Source organism: Notechis scutatus, chromosome Z (assembly GCF_049901735.1).
Source record: "Notechis scutatus isolate UNSWTSFEM ecotype Mainland chromosome Z, rNotScu1.2, whole genome shotgun sequence".
In the NCBI taxonomy this organism is placed as follows: domain Eukaryota; kingdom Metazoa; phylum Chordata; class Lepidosauria; order Squamata; family Elapidae; genus Notechis; species Notechis scutatus.
The window spans coordinates 24,349,013-24,362,406 of record NC_142025.1 but is presented as its reverse complement, the minus strand read 5'-3'; the positions used below and the strand labels follow the sequence as shown (position 1 = coordinate 24,362,406).

Genomic DNA, 13,394 nt, shown 5'->3' with positions numbered 1-13,394 from the left:
TATCCCAACCTAAAACCGAATGGAACTGCCTCATCCCTTGCTTGAAGCCTCCCATCATCTTGAAAATGCCTTTTGCACTGTCCCAGTCTGGGCACAAAGAGCGTTTACAAGCTGATGGGAGGTTTCAAGCAAGATTTCACTGCCCCAAAGTCTCATCTGCTTGCAAATGCTTTTCACACTGAGATTGGGATAGTACAAAAGGCATTTGCAAGCCAATGGGAGGCTTGAAACAAATGATTTCACTGCCCCAAAGTCTCATTGGCTTGCAAACACTTTTCGTGCTGTCCCAATCTTGGCATGAAAACATTTGCAAGCGGACAAGATTATGGGGCATTGAAATCCCTTGCTTGAAACCTCCCTTCGGCTTGTATGTAAATGGTCTCTGTGCTGAAACTGGAATGATGTTTGCAACGATGGGAGGCTTTAAGGAAGGGATTTCACTGCCCCATAATCTTGTCTTGTGCGGCTGAAGATGGTGCCTGGACGTGTGTGTTGAACAGTACTGCATGAACTGCAATGGGGAGTGGGGGTGAAAATAGAAAGCTGCCATGGGCAATGGGCAGGCAGCAGCGTGCAGGGCTTCACATTTTGATCTCTCTCTTGCCTCTGTGCCTGGACTCCAGCCTAAAACTGAAAGTGCAGTTCAGCTGTGCCTCTACCATGCCCCAGGCACCCTCCCCAGCTGTGCTCAAGCGCTGATGCTCTTTTGCCCCCATCAGGCTTTGCGCTCACACTGGATCACCATTCCCAGCCTTGTCTGGCCCATCACATATGTCCCCTGATGTGAGTGATGTTGAGTTGGCCATGCCCACCCAGTCATGTAACCACCTAGGCATGCCCACCTGACCCTTTGTAGGTGACCATAATACTGATCCAGCTCTCAATGAAATTAAGTTTGACATCCCTGCTATCAGAGTTCCAAGTAATACACCCACAGCATATTCTGAAACTGGCCTGACTGAGGCCATCTTGGAGGCTTCAGTGTTGCCACTTGCTTTAGACTATAATAATCATGTTATCTACAGGTCAGGGACTTAACCACAATCATTTCTATGAAAGAGTGCAAGAAGATAAGCAAGTAGGATTTATAAAATTTAAAACTGTACTTCACTATTGTTTAGCCATACATAATCTAATTTAAAAAGTATGGTATACTTGAACAATGCTCCTTATCACTCAATTGCTAATATAAAACAATTGTTGATTCAATAAACCAGTTATAGGCAAAGCTTTAGAATGTCTCTACTGCCAAAAACTTGTATTCAGATTAAGACAACCCATTTGTTATGAGGCTTGGAGGGCAATCCCATTCCTGCCACTAGGATACCAGATATCAATCCTGGAGGCCATCTTTAAATTTGGATCTTCAGGGCTGCCACAAGCAGTAGATGGACAAGCTGTGGGAATGGGAGAGGGGTAGATGGAGACAGTGTGGGATGTATAGCCATAACAACATTTTCCCCTTGAGAGTCAAGGATGTTCAGCCTGCACCTGGGGAGGCATGACTGGGAGATAACCACAGTTGGGACAGTGACCTGATTGGACCATGTGATGCCCATGTGGATGCAGGGAATGCAGAGTAAGGAACTTTAACTTTACTTTGGGTGGGGAAAATCTGGGGGGCTTTCAGATTTGGGGTTTCCCAGATGTGCCAATATGACATCTCTAATAAATTTCAGCTTTGAGGAAAATGCCTGCCTTGGAGTTTTGATTCTATTGGGGTGTTACTTGAAACCCTGACATTAACCTGAATCTACTTTTTAAAAACCCACTTTATGGGGCTGCTGTCCGGGGTCCTGAGCCCCAGTCACCACCTGGTCTACCGATGGCGCAAAGACTCAGGGAAGATGAAGAAGACAGCAACTACGAAAAGAGCTACTGGGGAGAGTTCAGAGATTGTCCTCAAAATTATTTACTCCCTCTCGGCAAGTGTGAGGCTAAGCATTGGTGGGGCGTCTGGCCCAAAGAACTGGCACCTTGGCAGATCACTCAGCTAGATCCTTCCCAATGGGGCAATGCTGTGGGAATCCCACACCCCAGGAGTTGGCTATCAGGACAGCACTCCAGAATCCCCAGATTGCATCAGGCAGGGTGGAGCGTACCACGGTCCTTGAGTAGAGAGCAATGAGACCTCTCAAGCCAAGCAAGTCCAGGGAATGGGGTCTCCCACTGCCGTCTTGAAGTCCATTGCTAGCTGGCCTCCCTGAGAGATTTGGTCAGCTCAGCATGGGCAGCATTGCCCAACTCCCTCCAAGCAGCCAGCCCGGCTGTGTCCTGACTTCGCTATGTTCACCATCCCAGGCCAAGGCAGCACGACCATCCAGAATCAACAGTCTGCCTTAATCGCACCTTAATCTTCCTCACCAGGCCTGGTCTACTGGGATGACAGCTCCAACAGGAACTGATGACAGCCAACAGCAGGGACATCTGTGACTAGTTCAGCCCAGGATTGCAGCGGGAGACATTAGAGCTGTATAGCATATTAAAGTTTGCAAACATGGCCACCAATTTCAGCAAAGTTTTGGGTTTTTTTTTCTTTCTGTGCAGACTTTCCTTGGTTATTAAATTATTAATGCATTAGCATTTGTGAGACAATATTGATATTTTCCCCTTCCACTCCTGGATTGCCGAGAAACAATAATTCTGTTTATATCTAACAGTCCCCAGGGCTATAAAACAGTGGTAATTATCTTCCTGCTATACACCAGATGTTTAATGAAACTTTGTTTAACTTGTTACTCGACATTTCTATTTGGACTGTAGATGTCCAGTTACAAAAATTCTGTGTGCCCCATTTTCGGCCTCCATATCCCATTTTTGGCCTCCACACACTCCATTTTCAGCCTCTGTGTGCCCCATTTTCCACCCATTCCAATCCCCGCCACCTGGAATGGGCAGAAAATGGGGCATGTGGAGGCTGAAAATGGGGCGTGCAGAGGCTGAAAACAGGATGCAAAGGCCAAAAACAGGGCGTGCAGAGGCTGAAAATGGGGCACCCAGAGGTGGCAATAGGCAATGGCAATCCCTGCAGCCTGAAACAGGTGATCATCGGGAGGCCGAGCCAACTGACAATCAGCTGCTTGTGCTAATCAGGCTGTGCTGAAACCAAAACTGAAACTGAAACAGGCTGTTTGTTGTTTGCTGCAGGGAGGCAAATTGCTGGGAAGCAGAGGCAGAGGCAGAATTTTTTTCTTGTTTTCCTCCCCAAAAGCTAGGTGTGTCTTATACTTCAGAGCACCTTGTACTCTGAAAAATACGATATCACGTATACACCATAAATTTAGGAAACTAGAAAAGCTGTTTAATTGAATTACATTTTTTACTTTTATTTATTAAATTTTGCTCATCTTGTCACAAGGCATACCATAAATTGGTATCCCAAAAAACAAACATGAACCCATTTTAGATTAATTATAAATGTAAAGTGGACCCATTTTAGATTAATTATAAATGTAAAGTTCTTACCATAAGAAGGAGATTCCCGCCCATCTTCTCTATCAGTCTCCTTTTCTTTTCTTCGTCTATGACGTTTATGACTATGATGTCTATGACGGCGTCGACCTTGTTTTCCAAAGGGCACATGCACACCAATATATACAGCTCTATGACCTTAACCAAAACATTATTCAATATATTAGAAATGTAAAAAGAATTAAATTGCCCCCCAAAAGAGAAAAACACAGAGCATACTACAGGCTTGCAAAACAGGTTGATTTGCTGGATATCCACTGTTGAAAAGAAGATCAAACAACAGGCAACAAAAATTATTTACCAGATCTGCTAGTTTAGGATTATTTAACTTTTTTATCTTAAGGTTTTAAAAAAAGAAATGAAAATTTATGCAAAAGTTTCATATTGTAATTCATTATTTTTATGATTAGAAATAAAACATGGTTTATTTTCTAATGAAAATCCAGTCTCTTCCTCTTCAAAGTTTGTTTATTTTTATATTTAATATTTCTGAATTTCCAATATCCCTCAAAGAAGGATTCTCCTTGGTGTATAATGAAGTATCAAAATATTAAACAGAATGTAGAAATTAAAGTGTAAAAATTTAAAAATTATTAAAAATAATTAAGGAGGCAACAACCTGTTAAAAATTAATTGACAAAAGCAAAGGATGGGTGCTCAAGGAACCAATCAACCCCGCTGCATGCTGCTTTAGATTCCCCATGCAGGGCCACAGAGCCATGTTTTAACTCCTTTTTCAAAAGGGCAGGAATATGGAGCCTGTCTCACCTCTGGGAGACATAGGCCACTAAAACCACGTATTTATCTCCTGAATATATAGTGAAGTATGGGCACTTTTCATTCAGCTGCATTAGTTGCCATCATGCTTCCAGATTCAATTCAAGACCCGGGCCATGGCACAAAGGCAACACAGATAAGCAATAAGAGTCCCTTTATTATCTCCAACTTTGCCCCCAATGTCCAGGTTACCTTTGGGCTGCAGAAAAACTCTCCTAGGAACAGCCTTTGACTGTAGAAAATTCAGTCCAAAACAAGGTACACACAAACTGTAACTTAAAATCCAAACAAACCAAACTGAAGTAACTTGTTTGGCAGGGCAGGAGCAGGAATTTCAAACTTGAAAACATGGCAAAACTCACACAGTTGGGAAGATGCCAAGAACACAGATAAGCCACAACAATACAAGTTAAAGTCACATTTGCTCCCAACAGCTTGCTGTACACAGCTTGCCTTTTTTATACACTGTTCCCAGCTGCAGCTAATAAAGGGAATCAGGGCCCTTTCCTCCCCCATAAGCCATGCAACCCACGTTGCTCTCTTCTCCGTTCCTCCCCGCATGGGGTGGTCTTTCTCTGAATTCACTCTCCCTTGTTCTACCTCCTCCCTGCTCTGCCCATCTGGACTTTGCCCTTCTCCAGTTTCTTTCACAGCCAACAGAGCCACACTCCCACTCCCTGTCAGCTGTTCAGATTCCGAGTCAGAGTCAGAGTCCGACAGGGGCATGGCAGTCTGGTAGTTATTTATAAACCTCCTCATGCGGCTGGATTGCTTGCAGGACTATCTCTCCCCCTCCCCCAGTTGTATCTACCTGTACTGTTATAAGTAATATTTATGTTACAATGGCAAAAGTGACTGGGATTGTCATCACTAAGGGAATGCAGTCATAAAGCTCGAAGTCACATGATTGCATCACTTAGTGACACAAAAAATAGCCGTCCCGGTTAGCATCATAACCCCAGGACCAGTTTTATAATAAATTTCACCTTGTTTTTAATCATTGTGGGGCACTCAAAGTCATGTATACATTTGAGATGGAGAAAGTTTCATATCGAATGAATGAATGAATGAATGAACGAACGAACGAACGAACACTATTTCCCTGAGACCTTCTCTCCTTCTCTGGCTTCTCTCCTCTGACCAAATTTATATAATTAGAATAGCAATAGCAGTTAGACTTATGTACTGCTCCATAGTGCTTTATAGCACTCTGTGAGTAGTTTACAATGTAAACCTCATCATTGTGAGGTTGGTAAAATGAGGACCCAGATTATTGGGAACAATATGCTGATATTGCTCCTAATAATCTGGGTCCTCATTTTACCAACCTCAGAAGGATGAGGGGCTGAGTCAACCTCAAGCCCCGTCAGAATCAAACTCAGACTGTGAGCAAAATTAGCTTGCAAAACTGCATTCTAACCACTGAACCACCAGGGCTCCAAGATAAAATGTATGGTTATGCAAATATTATAATAAGCTATAGAGTGGTTAATCCCCTGTTCATTTACAGCAGTATGAATTTTGGCAATTGCACAAATGGCATACTGATATATGGTATACCAGAAAGCTAACTCTGAGGTTCCTATTACAGGCAATTTAGAAGTATCTAAAGTCAATTGGTTCATAACCTGAAGAAATCACTTCCAGAATAAGGTTTGAGGTGCCAAGATAACACTCTCATCATTCTAATATTATGCCAGAGGCATAGGGAATTCCTATTATAGATGAGGAGCTTACGCCTACAGTTTTCAAAAGTTGAAAAACCAGCAAGATATCTATGAAGAAATGTCACTGCCCTATTACTATAACCTATTTAAAGAATTAATAAAGTAAATAAATGAACAAAAAAGCAAGGTAAAATGTAGCTTATTTATTAGTGACAAAGCCAAGTCTAGTAACTGCCACAATGTTTTTGAAGACTTCTTTATTATCTGCTTTAGACATTTTCTGGATACATTATTTGTTTTCCTCCTTTTTCAAGGTAAGGGCATTTATCCTCCACCCATCATCTGACACTACACTAACTTACAGCTTATTCTTATATTAGCTTAAGAAACATCCTAGTGTCAGGTTACATTTCTGATAATTTAATTAATCTAATGTTGCTGGGAAGAAATAAGAACTGGCAATGTTTTGAAAGCTGCACTAAATTTTAAAAGACTTCAGAGAAACTTTTTCAGTACAATCAAAATAAAAGTGTTTCTTCAAAACTAAGTTTCTTTGTTGCATGTAACTTATTTGTGACAAAAAGCTTAACAGGAAAGTCAATTTTATAGCATGTTTTAATGTATTAAGAACATCAACTCTTTCTTTGTTTTATTTTACAAATTGCAATATTGTATAACTTCTTTTGCCAAATATGTCTTGAGATAAATTTTCCTATAAATTGATTTGATATTAAAAAGAAACTATTAAAGGAATAGAAATGGATAGGAATTTATTTTATAAGAAATTCATTATTAGCACTGTTATACTGGTAAATCTAGTTTGAACAATGTCTAATATTCTTTTCTATCATAATGATTCATACAGCTTATTTTGGCAAGAAAGCTAAAATCTGAATGTATTCCAATACTTAATTCCAAATGCATCCAGCTGTCCTGTGGCCTCTTCCTGATTTTTGGGAGTTCTAGAATCACTCTTTCTGTTGATGAATAAATCATTATCTCAAGAGGGGAGCTGGACTTATTTTCTTTACATGAGTCAGCCTAATACACACTAAAACTCTCAGAACTTTTAACCAATTAGCCATGCTGGCTGGGCTTTAGAAAGCTATCATCCACCATCTGGAAGACAGCAAGCTAACTATCCCTAGTATAAAGCATTTAAGTAAATTATTACCTAAATTTCAGAAAGCTCACCTGCACAACAGCTGTAACATACTGATCCCATACAAAGCCTGTTACAGTATTAGCTTAAATCACTATTTATAACAGCATTAACATAATGTAGGATACTAAATATAGAACAGATAGCTGCAGAGGTAGTTTGGCTTGATCAGATATGACTTTATGCAAGGTCACTTCAGAAAATTTACAAAGTGTATTTGGTTACTAAGGTCATTAGCACTGAGATTTAAAAAAAAATTAACATTCACTACAGTTATATAAATTGCACACCATATACATTTCAAGTCAACTGGTTTTTTATAAAAATACTTACAGAACCAAAAAATAGCACAGTTACTAATTTCCAATACAACAAATGCAAATGTATGAAATTCATGATTTTTTTAAAATAACACTAAAGACATTCTTATGCTAACAATGAAGTCTCTCATGCAAATGATTTTTGTTTCAGTTTCATTATTGCTATATGTATTTGAGTTTATGTATATTTTTGGCAAAAGTATGTGAAATAAGGTACAATAGTTACTTCAAAATAATTGTTTTAAATTATCGGTACTATTAAATTCAAACATATATGATAAAAAATAAAGTAAAATGCAAGCTAACTGCCCCTTCCCCATTATATGTGCTTTGAAATTATACTGTATATGCTGGCACAAGTCATTTTTCTCAAGGTTCTTTCAGGAGCCCCATTTTTAATATAAGTAAATGCTCATTCACTCCAAAAAATTTCAGCTGAACCCTTGAACCCTTTATGCAAATTATTTTAAACACCACAATCCTAGTTTAAAATGTTTGAATAAAATTTGTAGTGAGCTTCCTTCTATCATATTTTACATAATAAAAGCTTTCAATTCCACTGACTCCTTCAACTATGATTTGATCTTGTCTAAATAGTTATATAATCAAGTTGTTTAATTTTCTCCACAGATAACAAACCAAAAAAGGAAAAGTTAAAAAGACAGTGAAAAGCATATAGTATATCTATATTTCTACTCTAATTTTAATTGCATGTATGTAGAAAGTGCAGAGTATTAATATGGCTCACTGTATCTTCCTTAAACAGTTTATTGCAGGGTTTGTTGTTAATTCGCCTTCTCGTGATGCACCCTGGATAGTAGTGTGAACCAAACAACTAGCAACAACTGGCAACCAGACTACATTGAAGAATTGGAAGTTAACAACAGTTGGCAGCCAGACATCTTTGTAAAACTCCTGGCTCTTTAAATACATGGCAAGGGATACAAGACATATTGGGTCCAACAGGACATATTGAGGCTGGTTTCCAGTGAGGCTTAAAAACCACAGCTGTATTCATCAACCTTACTGCAGCATACGATAGCCCTCAGTGTGACTGTGGTGCTCCTCGACAAAATATATTGTGTCTGAATGTCCATCAAGAGCTTACACCAGCCCAATGTGTGATAAATCCATGTATTTGCGATACACTAAATAAATAAATAATAGTTTACTGCAACTCAATTAACAAAATAGTATTAAAATCTAGGCTTATAGTGTGGAGCTCAATAGTATCAGTATTGCATTGCACTGAAACATACTATATAATATAGCAGTGTACCACCACTGGGGGCACCAGTATTTTTGTGTAGACTGAAATAGCCTACCAATGGGAGAGAAGAATAAGACAAGCAAGCTTTCCATAATCCTTTTAATTCCTCTGGATAAGAAAGTTGAAAAGCTCACTCAGGTTTCTTGTTCAAGTAAGTTTGCCCTCTGTGTAACATTCTCATCTGGAAACTGATTACCAGCCAAGAACTTTCAACTCTGTCCTTCATTTCCAGTCATATCACTCTGAAATGGAGAACTACTTAAGAGAACTCTTCAGCTGTGGTGTTACTGTTGCTGCCATAAAAGTTCACTCCTATTTTCTCAAGTAGATTATATATTATGAGGGCATGGCAAAACTAAATTTTTGGTTGAAATACAAATCTTATTAATATTATGCAATGAGCTCACTACCCAGCCAGAAATTTCAAATAGTATTATAAATTATAAACACATTTTTTTTACAATTTTACAAATAGAGTACTGGAATTGCTCATTTATTTCATTTATTTGTAATTATGTTTGAAAAATGTGTTAATATTTACTTTCTAATTCTTCTTTCTCAAAGTTTGTGTTGATAGTAGAACTGATTTTGCCTGTATCCACAACAGCTTCTTCATCATGACCCTAAAACAAAACAAAAAAAAAAAATTCATACTAAATAAACATTTTCTCTTTGATGCCATCATTATTTCTGATGCATTTCTTGGATAAACAATATTAAGCTATTGGGTTTTATGATTATATATAGCTAACTTATCATTGAACTTATCAATATTTATGATAGTACATATATTTCTAGTGAAACAGTCAATTAGGTCATTTTCCTGCTAAACTGAGCAAACATAGTACTTAATGATTTATATCAAGGTAACAAATAAATAATTATATCTACAGTGCTATAGATTCTTGAAATGTTACAAAAGTCAAATTTTTGATAATTTATGTTCACAATACTTACATACTCATATTTTATCAAAGCTAAAGATTTTTAATGTCAGGACTCTACATCCATTTCTTTTCTCTCACACGAAAAGCATCTCACAAAAATGTGCTGATCGTTCATAATATATAAAATATAGATTTCTACAATACTGACTTTAACATTTCATATACCCCCTTAGTTTTAAGAATCTCTACTATTAGAAGATGGAGTTAAATCACCATTCTGGTCATTACTAAGTTGGAAGGCTAGGACTGATAGAAAGCCCACAGAAATATGGAAAGCAACAGAAGTATCAATAAAGGTCCTAACTAAGCTGCATCAGCAAATCTGGAGAACAGTGGCTAACAGATTAGAAGAGGTCAATGTACAGTCCAATACACAAAACAGTGGGTGCAAACTATTATACAGTATTCTTAATTTTACAGACTAGTAAATTAATACTTAATGCAAGGTAAACAGATTAGAGCCCTACATGGAAAAAGACATTTAAGCTGGCTTTACAAAATTGCTTCAACTCACTGTTATTATAGAACGGTTTTGCATAAATTAATTACTTTAGATCAGGTCACAACACTTCAATAAAATTAAGATCCCACTCAGTTATACCAAAACATAAAACCTGGCTATAAACACTCTTTTGTGGTTTTACTGATATGTTAAGAATAATTGTTCTGCATGATTCACGTTTAGGTAACTTTTAGTTCATAAAGGATAACCTGACACTGTTCCTAGAATTTCTGTTGCAATCCATTTGATTCTGCTACTTTTTTTGCAGACTTGAGTCTACTGTAAGCACTAGACTTTTTCCCTTCAACCGAAAAGAATGAACTTCTGAAAGCTAGGTACTTCAAAATGAATTCTTTATTGAAAGGAGTAATCCAGATACTAGTCAAAGCAGAGTCTAAGATACCGCCAGGCATACAGGGACAGATAAAGGGAGTTAGAACCCCTCCCCTTATTCTGATGTGGATTTAGTCAACCAAAGAAACAACATGTTAATCCCCCCCCCCTTTTCTGGGAATGTATCTCAGAAAAGTTTCTCAGGCAGTTCCTTTCAGATCTGGAATTCTTATGGTCTCTTCTCCTCCTGCTATCTCTCCAACAGGTGACAAGGTTCCAGGCATCTGGCTCCAGTCATATATCATGTGCAAGTTATACAGATTCAATACAAGGCTTAACATATTCAGGTTACATAAAAAAGGATTACTTGTACCAACTCTCCCCCCCCCTTCTTCCATTGAAGAATGGCAGATACATGGATCTGACATCTCCTTTTTTTCAGAATAAGACACTGTCCTGTCCATCTATCTATCCATCCAATTTTGAAACTCCCCACTACTCCCATAGGGGGAATCTGGGAGTTGTACAAATAAAATATTAAAGCATAAAAACATTATAAAAAAAATTTAAAAAGAATGATTAAAATTCAACATTCTACCTCTGTAATTTTTGTTCCCTGTACTGTTGAATTGCAGTTTGCAAAATCTTGTCAATTATCTTACTATTTAAGAAATCCCCAGAGTGTGGCGACCAACGGGCCAGCAGGCTGTAGCAGCTGCCAAGTAATGTCGGTCCCCTTGCGCTCACTTCCTTTTGTATGCATGCTGGAGATGGGGCGTCCAGCCAGGCTGATCACCTAACATCGTGTTTCGGGCCTGGACTGTCATGCCCCTGTTAGAATCTGACTCCGAGGGAGTAGAGGAACAACCAACAGGGAGTGGGAGTGTGGCTCCAGAGGTTGTGGAGGAAACCTGGGGAAGGGCACAGGCTGGCTGGGCATTCAGAGGAAGACCCAGGCCCATCCCCTCTTCATCCTAGAGCATGCAGGGAGGAGCAGATAAGGGAGAAATGTGAATGGTGTGGTCTACAGGGGAGAAAAGGGTCTTGATCCCCTTCATGGGCTGCAGCTGTGAGCACTGTTTAACAGGATAAACTGTGCATGGGCCAGTGCTGGAAGCAAAGCATGAAAATATTTCTAGTCTGTCAGTTCTTATCTGAGTTCTGGCGTCCTTCCCAGTGTGTGTATTTCGATATCTGTGGACATCTTCAAGCCCTTATCCTGCCTTGTCTCATTAATTCTTCAGTGTGGTTTGTGTTGTTTTTTTCTATCTATAATTTATAGGTATTTTGAGTTTGAATAGAAGTTCTTCCTTTTCGCAACTGTTTGTGGGGGAGTTTTTTCTCCAGTCAATGATAATTGGATCTTTAAAGCCAAGTTGAAGGAATTAAAGGGACTTCACCTGTTTTTGTGACATTGCTTTTGTATCCCACCCTGGGTCATCAGAGACTATATGTATTCTCATCTCTGTAAAACTGGGACTAGAGAGATTGTAGGCACTATTGATGCCTTGCTCCTTAGTCCCTTTTGCTGGAAAAGTTGGTATTCCAGGCATGACCAACAGTCATACCAGAATTGGTATATCTGGTTATGCCTATCAACAGACTATCTCAAGGATGCAATATAAAGATATCTCTGCTTATATCTCCTGATTAGACTTTCTCATGGGCAAGTAAGAAAATCTGACCTCTGTACTTTTAAGAAAAATAATTGTTCAATTTTTCTTTGGTTAATGAATGAGCACTAACTCAATATAATATCCCATTTCTTCCTTTGGATACTGGTTGTTTCTCTCAGTCCTTTCCTTTGTTCCCAATTATTTTCCAACAGCATTTGGAATAATGCTGGCCCAATATCTAATTCCAAGGAAAGAGGCAAATTCCTTTTTGGTTGACCCCTAAGTTTATTTACCTTAATATTTCCTATTAAGTTAGGCTGAAAGAAAGCAAAAGAGCAAGATTCCTCTTGTATCTAATATATCTACTGCCTCATGGCTTGATTCTTTTAGTGACCCCAGCCACTCCTTGTCTTCCCTCTAATTCTTTAATTTTCCAGCACCTGGGAAAATCAGTCCCAAAGAAGAGATATATTTTAGTATAATCATTTCCCAATATATTATTCTGATTTCTTTCACCTATATTTCAATTTTCATAATAGACACCTTTTGGATTTGCCTCTTCACCTCCCTGAGGGGCTCTCTTCACTACAAAAGGTGCAACAAGACCATCTATTGCTTGTATGAAACCAAATTCTTTTTACTCATTTTCTCTTAATGGAACCATCATTTTCCTTTATGACATTCTTGCAAAGCCACTGAGATGAAATCTTGGAGAGATAAATGTTTACAGTCTCTAGCTAAGTGTCTAAATTTATTACATTTATATCATTTCATGGGCTCTAGTCTGCACAAATCATGTGGCAATAAACTCCAAGGAGTTACAACAGACCTTTACTTGACAACTGGAACAGATAGGCCAATATGATGTTGATAAAACAGTACTTAATATTCCCCAATGTCGAAGGTAAATATGTTTTAAAGGTAATGACAGCTCTCTGGATTGAGTTTAGAAGTTAACTGGCAACCAATGTGATTTCAAAATAGGTGTTATTTTACCTTGATAAGTTGTCCCACCATAATTCTAGCCACTACATTTTGTACCAGCTATAGTTTCCAGGTCATCTTGAAAAGCAACTCCTGTATAGAATATGTGACAGTAATCCAATCAAGTGATCAGTGCATATAGGATATCTGGGATATCTGGGTCTAAGCAGAGATACAATGAATATATTATAACTTTGCAACAACTGAGTAAAGACTTCCCTGGCTACCCATTCCACTTATTGTTTAAGAAGGAGTCTAGGACAATCCACAAATCACAAACCAACTCCTTGTGCTTCATTAAAACTATCAAATCAATGCTTTATTTCATTATGACTGTCTAAAATT

The 13,394-nt window shown here is 38.4% G+C and overlaps 1 protein-coding gene across 6 annotated transcripts in view; it reads right to left on the bottom strand.

The window, feature by feature from the left end:
• Positions 1–13,394, bottom strand: part of SLC4A7 (solute carrier family 4 member 7) — a 98,745-nt gene that overhangs the window by 62,537 nt on the left and 22,814 nt on the right. For all 6 annotated transcript variants that reach the window (XM_087946357.1, XM_087946355.1, XM_026689300.2 and 3 more), the window contains exons 2-3: positions 9,209–9,290; positions 3,466–3,609 (exon numbers count right to left, since the gene is read on the bottom strand). In XM_087946357.1, the coding sequence (XP_087802483.1) occupies positions 3,466–3,609; positions 9,209–9,290 (226 nt within the window). The remainder of the gene's footprint in view (positions 1–3,465; positions 3,610–9,208; positions 9,291–13,394) is intronic.